The following is a 15,944-nucleotide window of genomic DNA, read 5'->3' on the forward strand; positions in this document are numbered from 1 at the left end:
AAAAAAGCCTTAATATTTTTAGTTTTTAGTAGTCTTTAGTACTGTAACTTGTATTTCTGCATGCATAGTGATCTAATGATGTAACTGTTACACTAATCCCTGTTCTCTCATTAAGGAATGTAGTGGAAGGACGTGGGCACAAGCTATCACTTAGTCGTTAGACAAAATAATTAAGTGAAACAAAAGTGGTCTTGGTTCTCAGCAAATAATTGGGATAATTGTGGGATAAAAGAGACTCCTGAATAATTCCACTCCAGACAGCTCGGCCTGGGGAGCGCAAATGCACCAAGCTACAGAGATAAGGAGGCACCCAGAGCGCAAAACAACACCAGAGCCAAACAACCTGAAGGACACGATAGACATGATCCTAGAACAGAGTTTGCCCAGAAACAAATGTCAATCAGTGAACAGCATGATGAAGAGGATGGGCCTTCATCTTGGGACCCCTGAAGACCACCCAAAGATGCTAACAGACATGCGTGAAAGATATTTACATATGCTAATTAGTTCCTAGAAATATAATGAATATTTACATGTGTGATTGTATCTAACCTGAAGCAACAGGGTGCCTGGTGCGCACGTTTGGAGGAGAAATCCCCCGTGTGCCCGGCGCCGCAATAAAGAATCCCTGCTGAACAGTACACGTTGTGCTGTTAGGTTTTTCCTACCGGATCTTCGAATCATGGGGCAATGCCGGTCCCGGACCGGGTCGGTCCCGCGGGGGGAGCTGGCGTGTGGGGCGTCAGGCCGCGCCGGGCTGCCCCGAGAACTGCGGCTTTGGGGTGAAAGGTTGTGAATCTGGGTTACGGCCCGCCTGGGCCTGCCGCTCCGGGCTCCGTCGCAGCCAAGGGAGGAGGAGGCCCCAGCCGAGGGCCTGCGGGGCCCGGGGCAGGCGGAGGCGGCAGGCGGAGGCACCCGGCGGGGGGATCCGGCGGGGGAACCCCGCGGCCGCGCCGTGACGGGACCGAGCGGCCGCGCTGCCGCCAAGCACCCGGATCCGCTGCAAAGCGCGCACGACCTGCCGCAAAGCGAGGAAGCGGCCTCTTTCCCTCCCCCTCCCAGACGTGGGCGGGGCGGGAAGGCGGGGCGCGGGGCGGCGAGGCCAATAGGGAGCGTCGCGCTGGCGGGGGCGGCCAATGGGGAGCGGCGCCGGGCGGCGGGCAGGGCGCGCGGCTCCGCACGTGGTGGCGGCGGGGCCTAGGCGTGCGCGGCGGCGGCCATGGCGGTGAGGTGGGGGGCCCGGGGCGGGGGGCCCGGGGCTGGGGCCCGGCGGACCCCGGGCGATCCGGGCCCCGGGCGATCCGGGCCCCGGGCGAGCTGTGCTGTGTTCCCCTCGCAGGGCGCGGAGGCGGCGGCGGCGCGGGGCGGGAAGAGGGCCGTCCCGGCCGGGAGCGGGGCCCCGCAGCCGGCGAAGCTGAGCCGGGCCGAGCTGTACAGGCCGCCGACCAACGAGGAGCTGAGCCGGCTGAAGGAGACGGAGGATCTATTCCACTCCAGCCTGCTCCGCCTGCAGGTCAGCCGGGAGGCCCGCCGGCCCGGCTGTGGGCCGCGCTGGGGGCCGGGGCCGTGGGAGGGGGGGGGAGCAGCGGGACCCCGGGCTCCCGGGAGCCGCATGGGGAGGAGCCCCGGCCGCTGGCGGGGCCCTGAGCCCTCCGCACCCGCTGGGTCCGGGCAGCGGGGCCTGGGGCGGAGGGCGCAGCCTCCGCGTTGCCGGGTTATCGGTGTTTCCGCCGAAACTCGCGTTGCCGTCCCGCCTGTGCCTCTTTTGCACCGCTAAAACCGACCCCCTCCAGCGCACAGCGGCGGCGTGGTGGAGGCGCAGCCCCGCGCCACGCTGCGGGCCTGGGGAGGAGTGGCTGGAAAGCTGCCCGGAGCAAAAGGACCTGGGGAGCCGGTCGACAGTCGGCTGAACGTGACCCAGCAGTGTTCCCAGGTGGCCAAGAAGGCCAACAGCATCCTGGCTTGTACCAGGAGGAGTGTGGCCAGCAGGAGTAGGGAGGTGATCGTGCCCCTGTACTCGGCACTGGTGAGGCTGCACCTCCGGTACTGTGTTCAGTTTAGGGCCCCTCACTACAAGAAGGACATTGAGGGGCTGGAGCGTGTCCAGAGAAGTGCAACGAGGCTGGTGAGGGGCTGGAGAAACAAGTCTTACGAGGAGTGGCTGAGAGAAGTGGGGCTGTTTAGTCTGGGTAAGAGGAGGCTGAGGGGAGACTTTATCGCTCTCTACCACTACCTGAAAGGCAGTTGTAGCGAGGCAGATGTTGGTCTCTTCTCCCAAGTAACTCGCCATAGCACAAGAGGAAATGGCCCCAAGGTGCCTCAGGGGAGGTTCAGATTGGATCTTAGGAAAAATTTCTTTACTGAAAGACTGGTCAAGCATTGGAACAGGCTGCCCACGGATGTGCTGGACTCACCAGCCATGGACGGGCTCAAAAAAGTCTGCATACGGCATTTCAGGACACGGTTTAGGAGGCATGGTGCTGTTGGGCTGAGGCTTCCACTTGATGATCTTGGAGGTCTTTTTCAACCTTAATGACTCTACAGTTCCAACCTTCACCTCCTCCCGTCAGAGCTCTACAGCTACAGCAGCTGGCCCCGCTCCAGGGAAGGGAACTGCTGGAGTCCCCATCCCTGGAGGTGTTCAAGGCACAGTGGTGTTGGGTTGATGGTTGGACTTCATGATCTTAGAGGTCTTTTCCAACCTATGATTCTGTGTGCCCTGATGTGGTGATTTATTGCGCACTGGGGTGAGGAGGTAACATCACTAAGCGCACCCAGCTCCTGTCTTTGACTGGCTTCTGGGTGGGACAGGAGGGTTGGCTTATGTCCTGGTAAAGCAAGCTCACCTGTGTTACAGGGAGGTCGGTCTGGTGACTGGCTCCTGGTTGTTGTGACGCTGCTGATTTTATGAGGAGCAGCTTTGACCTCCTGAAGAACTGCTGGTTGTGGTGGCAGGATCCCTAGGGTCTGCAGGGTTGTTCTGTGGAGCTGAATCTCAGTCATACAAAAAATGTTTCTTGAGAGCTGGGCATACACAAATTACATCTATTTTTTTTTTTGTTTTTTTTTTTTTTGGCTGGACCTCACACAGAAGCCAGTGGGGTGGAGTTGATTTCCATCCAGCACTTTACAGGAGGTGGCAGGAGCTGCATTATCCTTCTGCCCATGCGCTGACCAGACTCCCTGCACCAGGCAGGGTTTATGGAGAGGCTCAGGTGTGATCCCCAGCTCACCTGCTGCCCTCTTCACCAGGCTCGTGGTTGGTGCTGGAGGATAAGGTAAAGGGCAGGAGCAATTCCAGTGTTGCAGCTGCCTTTCGTGGTCCCCTTTCCTTCTACAGATAGAAGAGCTTCTGAAGGAGGTGACATTGAAGGAGACGAAGAAGAAGAAGATTGATGCCTTCCTCCATGAGATTAACAGCCTGCTGAGTGCCATCCCAGAGACCCCAGAAACTGAAGTATGTTCTAGAGGGATGGAGGAGGCAGCAAGACCCCTGTGTGGGGCAGGCTCTGCTGTTGCTGTACAGGCAGAGGTCCCTGTGCGTTATCTCCCTAAGGGGCTGAAAAAATAATACCTTATTTTATGTTGGAGGGGGCAGGGGGATGCTCCATCTCTAAGCCCTGGATGCAGGCACCTGCAGTTGTGTGGGGTGAGGGGCCCTGGTCTCTGCATATCTGTTGGTGATGCTCAGAGCATTTCTCATCTCTTGTCTGTTCGCAGCTCACTGACCAGGCCTGGCTCCCCAAGGGTGTGAAGGTCCCGTTCCTGCAGGTGCCGTTCAGCGTGAAGGGCAGGTTCCGCTTCCTGCCCCCAGCCGAGCTGAGGGTGGTGGGCAGCTACCTGCTGGGCACCTGCATTAAGCCGGAGATCAACGTGGACGTGGCGGTGACCATGCCGCGAGTGAGTCTGGCCATGCCTGCTCCCAAATGGCCTGGGGCCCGGCTGAGCCCCGTCCCCTCCTGTCCCCCACAGCCTCTGCCCTGTCCTCGCTGTTCCTGAGTGAGGTTGCAGCACCTGGACCTGCAGTGTCGCAACTCCCGTGAGCGGCTGGGGAGTGCAGTCTCACCGCTCGCTCAAACAGAGCTTGCAGCTGCTTTGATTTTAGTTCCTCATGAGGATCTTCCTTCTCTCTGCCTGGGGTGGACCTCTTCCACATTGCTGGGGAGACAGATGCTGTCCAGTGTTGTACCCCATTACCATTCTGCCCCAGCTCCCAAGTCGGTGCTACGGGGAGGGTGATACTTGCAGGCCGTTACCCCTCCAGAGCTCCGTCCTCTTGCAGCCCAGATTTTGTGTGATGGAGTTTGAGACCAAGCGACGGCCTGTTTGGCTGTATGGCTCTGCTCTGTCTCCTGTGATCCTAGAGCCTGGTGAGCCAGCAGCAAGGTAGTGCTCCTGCTCGATTTGGAGCCCCTTGGGGCTGTAGTAGCCTGTCTGACACAGGGCTGCCTGTGGGGCCAGAGGGTGGTGGGTGGTGTGTTGCCTCGGGCTGAACTGGGCACTGCAGGCAGGTGAGGTGGGGTTGCCCCGTCCCTCTCTTCCCAGGAGATCTTCCAGGACAAAGATAACCTGAACCAGCGCTACCACCGGAAGAGAGCTCTGTACCTGGCCCGCATTGCCCAGCATTTCTCCAAGGAGAAGCTCTTCGGCAGCGTGAAGTTTGCCTACATGAACAGCAACCATCTCAAGCCCATCCTGCTCCTGAGGCCGCAAGGTAGCACTTGAGCATATCTCTGTTGGGGCGAGTGAGTTGGGTGCTGGCATTAGCTGGAGGGTGGTGGTGGTCTCACTAGAGACCCTTTGGAGAGCGGTCAGTTTGGGCCTGTCATCACAATTGGTGGCAACTTTTGGAGCTTCGGTTTGCCCAGTTGTCTCCTTCCTTCACACTTCCTAGTCCTCAAGGTCTCTTCCCATGCTGTGGTTCCTGATCTGCCTCTGCAGCTTGGCAGGGCTCCCCAGCCTTCGCCTTGCTGGCTGGCCCTCCCTGTGGGTACTTCAGGGAATTAAGCAGACCCTACAAAATCACATCTGTGTCTAGTGCTGTCCTTCCTCCTGCCCTCCCCGTCCTTGCTCCGCACCGTCCCCTTGCCTTCCCAAGGCACTGGTGAGCAGCCTGGCTCTTTTCTGGGATGAGATGGAATGCACTGGCTGCTGGGTGCTGCTTGTTTCTGCCGACCCAAGGTGACAGCAGGTTTGGATCTGGGACAGGCAGTAGCGTGGCAAGGCCAGGGCAGGCAGGAGGTTGCTGAGAGAACAAATGGGTACCCGACGGGCCAGGGGCGGTGGAGGAAGATGGTCGTGAACAGTGTGACTTCAGGGTTATCGGTGGCTGTGGAATGTGGTCACTCTCTGCTCTCAGATGATGTCCACTGCTGCTGAGCTTTGCTGGGAAGGAGCTTTTCCTTTCCCCAAGCTGAGGATGCTCCTTGTTTTCTCAAGTCATTCTCTGCATCTCTGATATCCCTTCCTCCTGCATATCTATTCCCTGGTGCTTACAGACAAGGATGAGAAGATAGTCACCGTCCGACTCCATGCCTGCCCTGCCCCGGGTCTCTTCAAACCCAGCCGCTTCTATCCCAGCAAGAACAATGTCCGGACAGCCTGGTTCATGGAGCAGAGCACCCCCAACGAAGGTAGGACCTGGGGCTGGGAGAACACGAGGCTGCTTGGTTCAGCCAGAGACTGCACCCAGCACCGGGAGGTGGGTTTGCTGCAGCCCTGTTCTGTGAACAGGAGGTTTGTAGTTGGGTCCAACGTGCTGTCGTCTCCCCACACAGGAGTCACCGAGCCCCCGACCCCACACTACAACAACTCCATCCTCTGCGACACGGTGCTGCTGTCCCACCTGCAGTTCTTATCTAGCGCAGCCACCGACTTCCCGGGCATGAAGGATGGCCTGGCCCTTCTCAAAGTTTGGCTGAACCAGCGGCAGCTCAGCAAGGTGTGTCCTGTGCCAGGGGACAGGGAAGGCTCTGCTCGCCTGGCTAATGCGCCTTTGGCCTGCTTTCCCTTCCTAGGGGTGGAAAGGTGGTGGATTGGTCCTGGTGGGTGGTGTGGTGGGCTTGTGACTTGTGTGAGCTGTGTTAGGTTTCAAGAAGCTCCATCTTACCCTGTGGTTGGGTGAGTCTGTGTGTACCGGACAATCATGCTTCCTTGAGATCCCTGGAATGATCGGTTTTTGGGGTGGGGTTTTTTTTTAGGGTGGAATTCATCCCATTTCCCAAAGAACTTTAAGGTGTTGCCTTCCTGCGAGGCGATCTGTATCTCTGCTCATTGTACAGGGCTTTGCCTAGATTGTCTTCCTGCCAGGGTTGGGGCTTGAGGGCTGCCCTGCTGGTGATGATAGAGATCAGAAGCAGTCATGTCGGATGGGCTCTGGGGCTTGTGGTGCCTTGTTGAGCTCTCCTTGGCTCAGCCCTCTGTTTTCACAGGGCTTGGGGTGCTTCAGCGGCTTCTTGGTCTCCATGCTGGTTGCCTACCTGCTGATGAAACGCAAGATCGTGAAGATGATGAGTGGGTACCAGGTGCTGAGGAGCACCCTGCAGTTCCTGGGTGAGTTTCCGGGGAAAGGCTAGTGTCAGCAGAGTCTCCGTATTAAGCCTGAATATGGTTGGGAGAAGGGGGAATTGGGGCTTTTCTCCCTCTGATGCTGAGAACCCTGTGGGTGAGGTGGGCAGATGGGGATGAGGCAGCAGAGCAGGGCTGGATGGAGCAGCTTGCAGAGGGGTGGGTAGCCCTGGAGGCCAGCATCGTGTTGTAGCACTGTTTGCGTTGTGAGACTGTGGTGGTATTGGCACATGGCCGTACTACTCTCACCAGTGGGGGACAAGGCATGACTTGTTCCTTCCTGTCTGCCCACAGCCACCACTGACCTGAGTGTGACGGGGATCAGCCTAGCGAAGGATGTGGATGCCTCCCTGGTAAGCAGCCTCCGGCGGGGGTTGTGCCTGCGTCTGGCTGTGCTGCCACCACTGCCTGGGCAGGGATGTGCCTGTTACAGGGAATCTGGACGGCAGCGAGGTGGTGGTGTCCCGGTGTCTGTGCTGCGCCGTGGCACTAAGGTCTGTGTTTGCTCTTCCAGCCTGTCCTGGATGACTTCCACCAGGCGTTTGAAGTGGTCTTTGTGGATCCCTCCGGGCTGGTGAACCTCTGTGCTGATATGACTGCCAGCAAATACCACCAGGTACCAGGCAGGTTGTGGTGGCATCCTGAGATGCCATCTTAGGAGCAAGCTGAGGCAAGCAGAGGGTGCTTAGACATCTTGGAGGAGGATATTGGACTCTTAAGCTTTTTGAACTTTTAACATCGATCTCTGTCTCTGAAGCTTAGAAGTGCATTTTAAGGATTGTATTGCTGGCTTACCTGTCTTGCTTCAGTGACAGAGGAAAGTTGTTTTCCTCTTCATGGGTACCTTTGGGTGAAGCCGAGCATCTGTTTGACAGAAATAACTGTTTTGGAGCAGAACAACACTACCTTGATGGCAGGCATATCAAGGAGGGACTGTCTGGCCCGCAGCGACAGCTGTTGGTGACTTGGCTTCACGCTGAGTACAGAGGCTGTCTGGGATCAGGGTCTGGTGGTGACCATGGATCTGTGGTGGCTGTGTTTGATGGAGGAGCATTAGCGACTGCTGCTGGAGGGATTTGCTTTCCTTCTCCCCTCCAATTCATGCTCATGCTCTGTCTTGTCTCCTTGCTCAGGTCCAGTTCGAAGCCAAGCACTCCATGGAAATTTTGGATGATCGCATGGTGGACGGCTTTCAGGTGCTGCTCATGACTGCGAAGCCCATGCTCAGAACCTTTGACCATGTCTTCCAGTGAGTCTTGCTGTGCTGTTGGGGTAGTGCTGAGGAGCCTGTTCAGAGAGGAGTGGGCTGCTTCTGGCTTTGGACTGGGGTGGATTTGGACTTACTTGGTGGGAAGTGGCCACGCTAGCTCTGAGATAGACACTGGTGCCTCTGGCATTTGGCCACTCCACTTCTACTGTCTAGATAGCCTCCCAGGAGAAGGAAGTGCTTTGGTCTTTGGGAATGATAACTGTCCCAGGGATCAGCATCTGTGGTGCATCCTGAGATGCCAAAGTGCAGTGTTTCTTTCTTCTTGTAGCCACCATCCTCAGCTAGGACCCTCAGCTCCCCACTTTATCCATCCCCTAGCATATGTGTCTCTCAGAATGGATTTGGTGGCAGAGGTGGGTGACCAGCTTCTCTCCTTCTTCTGCAGCCTGAAGCATGTCTCCAAGCTGCAGGGTGCCTGCAAGAAGATGCAGCTGCTGAACGAGCTGATGGATTGGGGTGGGAACTACGTGGCTGCAGCCCTTCCTTTTGTTGTCTCGCTGCTGACCCGTGGGCTGGCTAGGAGAGCACTGCTCGTGGCTCACGCCTTGCCCCAGATCCCTGAGGTAATGCAGCTCGGCAATGACACTGCATCCTTCGCAGCACCTGGGGTCTTGTGTGTCCCTCGTGGCACTGCTGGGTGTGGGGACGAGACCTTTGCTCACTGGGGGAGGAGACAGACCTGTCCTCTTTGTGGGATATACAGGACCTGAGGCCCTGCACTGCTTTGTGGGCTGCAACTGTAAGGCTGGTTCTAGGCACAATTCCTGGCCCAGCAATGGGGCAGGGTGAAGACAACTGGTTTTCTCATCAGGGACACCTATTAAATGAGGGTTTCCCTGTCCGTGCTTGTGCAGGCACCAAAGAGCGTGTAGCAGGAGGTTCATCTAGCAGCCCGATATTGTGGCAGCCATTGCTCCAGCAACCTCATTTCTCCTTTTGCTTCATGTTCCCCATTTTCCCCCAGTGGTCAATTGATGCTGAGCCCCCGAAACACAAGGATGTTGGGTCCCTGACATTTGGGCTCCTGTTTGTCCCTGAGTTTGCTGCCAGCACATTGGAGAAGGGTCCGCAGGCCGACAGCCCTGAGGTAAGGGGAGCCCTGCTTGTGCTGAGTTGGGTGGAGCAGAGCTGGTGTTCTTCTGTGGTTGCGGGTGGCTGTGGGGCTGGCTAGTGGTCATGGGAGTGGTTTGTCTGGCTCCAGTGCTGACCCATGTCCTTGGCCTTGCTTGGCCAACATCCACCCCACAGGCCCTGGACTTCCGGACCTTCTGGGGGGAGAAATCGGAGCTGCGGCGGTTCCAGGATGGCAGCATCTGCGAGGCGGTGGTGTGGGAGGCTGACACCATCTGCCAGAAACGCCTCATTCCTGAGCAGATCGTCAGGCACCTGCTGAAGCTGTAAGTCATACCAAGCAGCAGCCGAGGCTGGGAGACCTGCAGCTGCATGGGGTCACTGCCACTCTCCTGTCTTGTGCCACGTCCCTGGTAACCCTGTTGTCAGCTTTGCCCTTTGGGGGTCGTTGTGGGTAGCTTTGGCTTTGTGAAATCTGGAAGTCACTTTGGTGATGGTCCTGATGCTGCGAGCTGCTTCCCAAGAGAAGGTGGGGAGGGCAAGCGCATGGTGCTGTAGCTTCTGCTGGTGGCAATGTGAAGGGCAAGGAGGCAGCATGGTCCTGCCCTTACGTGCAAATGGGATGTTGGGACACTCATTGTTCGCAGAGCTGGAAGAGAATCCATCTGGACCTTACAGGATGTTTCATTAAATCCTCTGAGACCCTGTAGTGGTCCCTACAGCATTGGAAAGCCTCCCTGTAGCAGGTTAGGCCTTCTGCTGAAAATGAGACCCTCTTGCTGAGAACAAAGGGGTTGTGTGGCCTCTTTATCTTGACTTGAGAAGGGGCCTTGTGAGGAAAGGCTGCATGTTGGCAGCTTCAGCTTTGAATCGTGTGAAGCTGAACGAGGAGTTGTGCCGCTTTGGGTGGATAACTTGGGCATGGAAGGAATGCACAGAGATTGGTGTCCTCCCCATGACCTTCCTGTATGGAGGGGTTCCTTGCTCTTGAACTGACCCTTGCCTGTGGGCACAGCGTGCAGTGTCAGGATGGATGGGCTGATGTGTCGTAGGTCTGATGCTCTGTTTTCTTCTTCCACATAGCCACACGGACATTCCTGACTCCTCCATCTGCTACACTGGAGCCCTGCTGGAGTCTGTGATCAGGACTGGGCAAGAGGTACAGTTGGGGCTGTGGGTTTCTCAGGGAAGGGAGGTATGAGAAGGGCTTAAGAGGAGGTCGTTTTAGCTTTCTGGCCCTGTGGCAGCTAGGTGGTTCCAAAGAGAAGGAAGCAAGGGTAAGGAAAGTGCCCGCCTGTCGGCGCTTGGATGGGCAGCATGGTGGTCTCCTTGGATCTGCTGAGCCTTTCATGCCAGCCAGGGGGTAGCTGCTGAAGTCCTCTTGCTCTGGTAGCCCCTGCAGCCGATTTTCTCCTGCAAACACCCCACTGGCCTCCTCTATCTGCTTGTGTCCACTATGTCCACATTGTCTGAGGATATATCACTGTCCCGCTCTGCTTCTCCGGCTGCACCTTTCAGGTCCTGTGTCCTTCAAAACGTGGGCCAGACAATCCTGTGCCTTCATCCCTTAGGCCCACCAGAGAGACCCTGAAGGATCTTTCCTGGCATGCTGCAAAGTGTGGATCAGGCACACTGAGGCCTCCGTACTGTTACAGCTGAACGTGCATCTGAAGCAAAGAAAAGATACATTTTGGAGGCTGGGGAATACTGCCCTCCTTACTTGTGCTCTCCAGCTTGTGAAATTAAAGCCATGATGAGCCGTGAGCACTTTGGCACCACTATGCTGGTCTTTGGTAAAAACAGCTTTTTACCTGGTTGTTGGATGGAGGAGGAAGTTGTTTCCTTTCCCTTTTTAAGAGCAAAGGGGACCAAATCTGACTGAAAGTCCCCTGTGCCAGGACTAGTTGTGGTCTGGGTCGGAGCTACACATCAGATTTGTGGTGAGATGCTGGTTTGTAGAGCCCACTGTGTGGTGAGGCAGCAAAAGCTCTGCGCTGTGACCCTTCAACCTAGCGTGGGGTGGGCAGGGTGGATAAAGGCCATGCTGAGAGGCGATGCGCTTTCCCAGAGCTGGAGGGGCATTTGGGAGTCCGGTTGTTGCTGGTCCTCAGCGAAAGAAGGAGACAAACTGAAGCACAGGAAGTTCCGTCTGAACATGAGGAAGAACTTCTTCCCTCTAAGGGTGACGGAGCACTGGAACAGGCTGCCCAGGGAGGTTGTGGAGTCTCCTTCTCTGGAGATATTCGAGACCCGCCTGGACAAGGTCCTGTGCAGCCTGCTGTAGGTGACCCTGCTTCGGCCGGGGGGTTGGACTAGATGACCCACAGAGGTCCCTGACCATTCTGGGATTCTGTGATTCTGAGATGCTCGCTCTTGTGTGCAGAGCAGTGGGTAAGGTGTGTGTCTCTGCTCCTCCAGCTGCTTGTTTGCCTGGGGGGTCTGCCGTGCTCAAGGGACGCGGGGAGTGAGGGAAGGTGGATGGTGCAGCCAGCTGTAGAGTCGGGCAGGACGGGGTCTGTCGTTCGTGGCGCACCCCGCAGAGGGTGCTGCTGCTCTGCCGTAAAGCCCAGGCTGGATGGATGCGTGCAGCTCCCCTTGGCCACGTAGGAGCCCGGTGCTTTGGTGTTGGTGAAGACCTTTTCTCCTTGTTCAGGCTCCTCTGCTGTCCTTTAGGGAGGTGGAAGCAGCAAGGGCAGCAGCAATTCTCCTTCTGGTGCTCCTCATCCACCCTCCCCAGGGCTCCTGCAGTGGTCTGGATATTTTCTGTCTTTCCTTTTGCCATGCTTCATAGCTCTGTCTTGGCTGAGGATGTAGTTGGAGCAGTTTTCTGTTAACTGCTGCCCCTGTTGGCATCTTGATAACCAGTGTGGAGGCAGTGGCAGAGCTCTCACCTTGCTAGTGTGTGGTCTCTTTACCCCAAATCAGTCTTAGCTGCTCCCTTCCTAGGGAGAATGCTGGCAATACAGCTCTCGGTGCTGCCTGAGTGTCTTGCACAGGAAATAATTTCACTTGCTTCTTGTAATGCAGCCTCTAGGATGCCGGTGGCTTCTGAGGAGCCACAGACAGTCTTGCCCTTGGCTTCCCTCTCTCTCTCTCACCTCCCCGTTTCGCTGAGTGCTCTTACCAGAAGCGGCTCCCTGGGGTGTCAATCCTGGCTCCTCGGAGCTTGGATGCGATGTCAGCCTGAGAGGCAGGTGAGGTGGGCATCCGTGCAGGAGTGGGAGAAGTGAACGGAGAGGCTCCCTGTGTGTCCGCAGGCATCAGGGACGGGCGAGGAGGCCATGGTCAGCGTCATCTGCTCCTACGATGACCTGAGCCGCAAGCTGTGGAACCTGAAGGAGCTGCCGCTGACGGTGACTGCTGTGCAGGGCGTGCATCCAGCCCTCCGGTATACAGATGTGAGTGTCCTCGGGCACAGCCCACGTGTGGGGGTCTGTGAGGAGCTGGGGGGAGGCCCTGGGCTGAGGGAACAGAGAATTTGTCACCCTTCTGCTTTGGTGGTTCCTGAGAGCCCTTGGGGTGATGCAGTGCCTCTTCTTTGCTGTCCTGGAGCTGGCTGTGCACAAGTTTGGCAAGCTGGCCATGCCCAGGAGCTTTGCTGGAGTGGGAGGTTTGGGTGAGGGGGTGCATGGTGCCCGGGGTTTCTGCTCCTTGTTCTCACTCCCCGGGCGGCTGTTGTCTCCCAGGTCTTCCCTCCCATTCCCATGAAGCCGATTTATTCCTTCCATGCCCGACTCAGGACCAAGCACTTGCTGCTTCCCTCGGAGGAGAAGCCTTGCCCGGCCTACATGGCCCCTTTGAAGAGTAAGTGGGGAGAGGTGTGAGCGGGGGATGATTTGGGGGGACGGAAGCAGAGGCACGTGGTGGCGCTGGCTCCGTTACTGCTGTGTTGGTGTGCTGCATGCAGCAGCAGAGCCCCAGCTCCTCCTGCTCTCCTGCTGTAACCTCTAGTCCCAGCCACCCCAACACCTTATTTTTGCCTGGGGCTCACTGGCCTCCTGCTGTCCCTCTGCCCCCAGTCATCTGCCACATGGAAGGCAGTGGCCGGTGGCCACAGGACAAAGAAGCCATCAAGCGCATCAAGGCGGCTTTCCACCTCCAGCTGGCTGAGCTCCTCCAGGAGCAGCACCAGCTCGTTTGCAGACCTGCGGTTACCCACACCGACGTGTACAAGGTAGGGGGGAGCAAACGGGGACCTTCTCCAGACTAGACTTGTTGCTGAGGAGGCAGGCGGGGGGGCTGTGGCAGTGGTCCTACTGGTCAAAACCAGGATTTGGATGGTGGGCATAGGAAAGAGCATAGTGAGACTGCGCTGATGCCAGGACACTGCTGTTGTGTCCCTGAGGTGCAGCGTAGCCTGCTTACATTACCACCAAGCCTGACTTCACCTTCTGCTCCCACCTCAGGATGGCTACATTTTCCGTCTCCAAGTAGCCTACCACCGGGAGCCCCTGATCTTGAAGGAAGTGGTCACCCCTGAAGGGATGCTGAAGTACCAGGACACAGAGGAGTCTCGGCAGCTGGAGCTGGAGACGTTGCATCTGCCCTATCTAACCAGCTCCCTGCATGGGTAGGTGAGGCGGGGGGTGCCTGGGGGTCCAGGACGTGGGATGTGGCTGGAAAGCGGTGTGGAGGTGCCCTTAGATGTTGAAGGGTGATGGCGGGGAGAGGAGCTTGTGGTGGGAAGTGGCCCTTCTGCCTACCTCGTGAGAGGCTCTGCGGGGGGATGGAGAGATGAGGTGGCACCGGTTGTCCCTGTTGTCACATCCAAGGTCACTGGTATGGGGAGACAAGTACTAAAGAGCCGCCTGGTTAGGGATGAGCATGTGGCAGCATTTCCCCTTCGTTCCCCCAAAACCTCAAGACCTGCAGAGAGTGCCCTGCGCTCATGAGGCTGCACACATGTTCCTGGCAGACATTTGCCCCTCTTCTCTTCTGCTGAATGCCAAGAGGTCATTTTGGGTCCTGCAATGTGTGAGTTGAGCAGTGGCTTGTCTCCCTCCTGGCAGGCTCCAGCAGCAGCACCCCGTCTTTGGCAGCACTTGCCGTCTGGCCAAGCGCTGGGTCCGCGCCCAGCTTCTGAGCGACAACATCTCTGAGGAGTGTTTGGACCTCCTGGTGGCGTTTCTCTTCCTCCACCCGGCCCCTTTCACACCACCCAGGTGAGGTTGAGGAACCTAGGCTGGCCCGGTGGGGATTTAGTCCTTTTTTTAGCTTACCTGGGATGGAGGAGGGATGGAATACTGCTAGGTGCTCTGGGTGCTGGGAGGGTGCATAGCAGGGAATGTGAGACCCCTGCGCTGCCAAGACGCTGTCCCAAGCCCTGCTGCCAATGGCTGTCCAGAGCAGATGGAGGTGCTTGGCACTGCAGGGCTGTGGCTTCCCCTACCTTGTGCGCCGCAGGGAAGCAGGTAAGGACGGGAGCAAGTGTCCTCGTGGCCTCGGTGCAGGTGGCATAGCCACGGGGTGCTGTGTGCCTTCATGAGTACCCATGTGGCCCCTTGTCCTGGGGGTGAAGACCAGGAGAAGCAGGGGCCAGGGCTGCGCTGTGGCTACCAGCATGCTGGGGCTCCTGGGTTCCCTGGGAGGGATGTTATGGTGGTGCTGGTGGCTGCAGCCTCCCTTCCTGCTGGAGAGGATTCCAAAGGGAAGGGCCAGAGGTCAGCCACTGAAAGCTGAACTGAACTGGCACGTTTGTAAATAACCCAGCAAGGCTTGCCTGGCCCCTGGCAAGTGGATGGGATATAGCCCAGAGGGGATGAAATTAAGTTAAAGGGACTGCTTTTGCTCCATCTGGAGCCAAAAAATTACTCTGCCCTGCACTTGGCGTCTGATTTCCTTCCCCAGAGTAGCAAGGAGTAACAGCCTGATGCCTAGAATGCTTTTGTGTCTCCTAAAATGCCCTCCTAGCAGGAGCCCCATCGTCCCAGCTGTCTGGGTTCGCACACGTGTTGTGTCACAGGGGAAGAAGCACACTGGGAGCATGGCTGGTGTTGTTTGGAGCTGCACCAGAGAAGGGAGCAGCCCTCTCTCCACCTCCCTCTTGTTCCAACCCCAGGAGACTGGGTCGGGGGAGTGGTGGGAGATGGGGTGACCGGGGGCACTGTTTCACTTTTTTGCTGATTTCTTTTACTTGGGGAGGGAGGAACAAGGGGGAAAGACTTTCTCTGGGGATTCAGAGAAGGGGAAGCGCCTTGTGCTTGTTCTGGACTTCCCTCTTCCACCACAGACATCCCTTTTTGGGCTGCATGTGGGCTGGGCATTGCTAAGTCACCTCCAAGTCCCGGTTGCTGCCAATGGCGACAATGCTAGCGTTGAACTGTTTTGTCTCGCCTGCAGCTCTCCCCAGGTGGGGTTCCTGCGCTTCCTCGACCTGCTGGCAACCTTTGACTGGAAAAACAACCCTCTGATCGTCAACCTGAACGCTGGCCTCACAGGTGAGCAGGCAGCATACGGGAGAGCAGCAATGTGAGGGTCTTGAGCCCTTCTTGGTCAGCGCCTGGTTCCAGGGGTCTTGGATATGCAGAGGTGTCACAGCTTCTGCTGGGGGCAAGGGGTTTTTCCCCTCCCTTACTCCTGTCTTGCCCTGCTTTTGAAGCCCTCTGCTACTTCGTAGCAGGCGTCTTTGCTGGAGGATTTGCCCTGACTCTTGCGGGCTGAAGCTTCAGTTGTGCTGGGAGAGCAGTCAGGCTCCTGAATGGGAAGCTTCAAAGCCTCCTGCGCTGTGTCTGCTTTGAGAGCGCTGCTGCACCACTCAGACCACGGGGATCATCTACTAGTCCCCGATTTCAAAACCTGCAATGGAAAAGGGCTGCAGTCCTCCAGGTTTTACCTCCTGAGCGTTCAGAATTTCCTTGTAAAGGTCTCTGGTTTCCAAAGGAGCACGCTGGTGCATCCTAGTGGACCTGTGGTCCTGCCCTCTTCCGTGTGTTTTGTTGATCATCTTTTGGATATGTGCTGAATTTCCCCAGGAGCCAGAAGAGACCATGGGATTGTGCTGGTTTGGGTGATGGTTGGGTGGGGGAGATAGCTACAC

General features: G+C 57.3%; 1 protein-coding gene across 1 annotated transcript in view; it reads left to right on the top strand.

Moving 5' to 3' along the window:
- The first annotated feature begins 1,216 nt into the window (after positions 1–1,216).
- The window catches only part of NOL6 (nucleolar protein 6), a 31,131-nt gene continuing 16,403 nt past the window's right edge, over positions 1,217–15,944 (top strand). Inside the window, exons 1-21 of the mRNA XM_075411517.1 lie at positions 1,217–1,225; positions 1,340–1,513; positions 3,341–3,457; positions 3,721–3,900; positions 4,546–4,714; positions 5,499–5,633; positions 5,778–5,941; positions 6,432–6,552; positions 6,862–6,920; positions 7,082–7,183; positions 7,701–7,816; positions 8,223–8,400; positions 8,802–8,924; positions 9,086–9,234; positions 9,992–10,067; positions 12,166–12,306; positions 12,595–12,712; positions 12,928–13,082; positions 13,315–13,478; positions 13,918–14,070; positions 15,248–15,345. Of these exons, the coding sequence (XP_075267632.1) occupies positions 1,220–1,225; positions 1,340–1,513; positions 3,341–3,457; positions 3,721–3,900; positions 4,546–4,714; positions 5,499–5,633; positions 5,778–5,941; positions 6,432–6,552; positions 6,862–6,920; positions 7,082–7,183; positions 7,701–7,816; positions 8,223–8,400; positions 8,802–8,924; positions 9,086–9,234; positions 9,992–10,067; positions 12,166–12,306; positions 12,595–12,712; positions 12,928–13,082; positions 13,315–13,478; positions 13,918–14,070; positions 15,248–15,345 (2,698 nt within the window). The 5' untranslated portion in view covers positions 1,217–1,219. The remainder of the gene's footprint in view (positions 1,226–1,339; positions 1,514–3,340; positions 3,458–3,720; positions 3,901–4,545; positions 4,715–5,498; positions 5,634–5,777; positions 5,942–6,431; positions 6,553–6,861; positions 6,921–7,081; positions 7,184–7,700; positions 7,817–8,222; positions 8,401–8,801; positions 8,925–9,085; positions 9,235–9,991; positions 10,068–12,165; positions 12,307–12,594; positions 12,713–12,927; positions 13,083–13,314; positions 13,479–13,917; positions 14,071–15,247; positions 15,346–15,944) is intronic.

The sequence above is a fragment of the Opisthocomus hoazin genome, chromosome Z (assembly GCF_030867145.1).
Source record: "Opisthocomus hoazin isolate bOpiHoa1 chromosome Z, bOpiHoa1.hap1, whole genome shotgun sequence".
In the NCBI taxonomy this organism is placed as follows: domain Eukaryota; kingdom Metazoa; phylum Chordata; class Aves; order Opisthocomiformes; family Opisthocomidae; genus Opisthocomus; species Opisthocomus hoazin.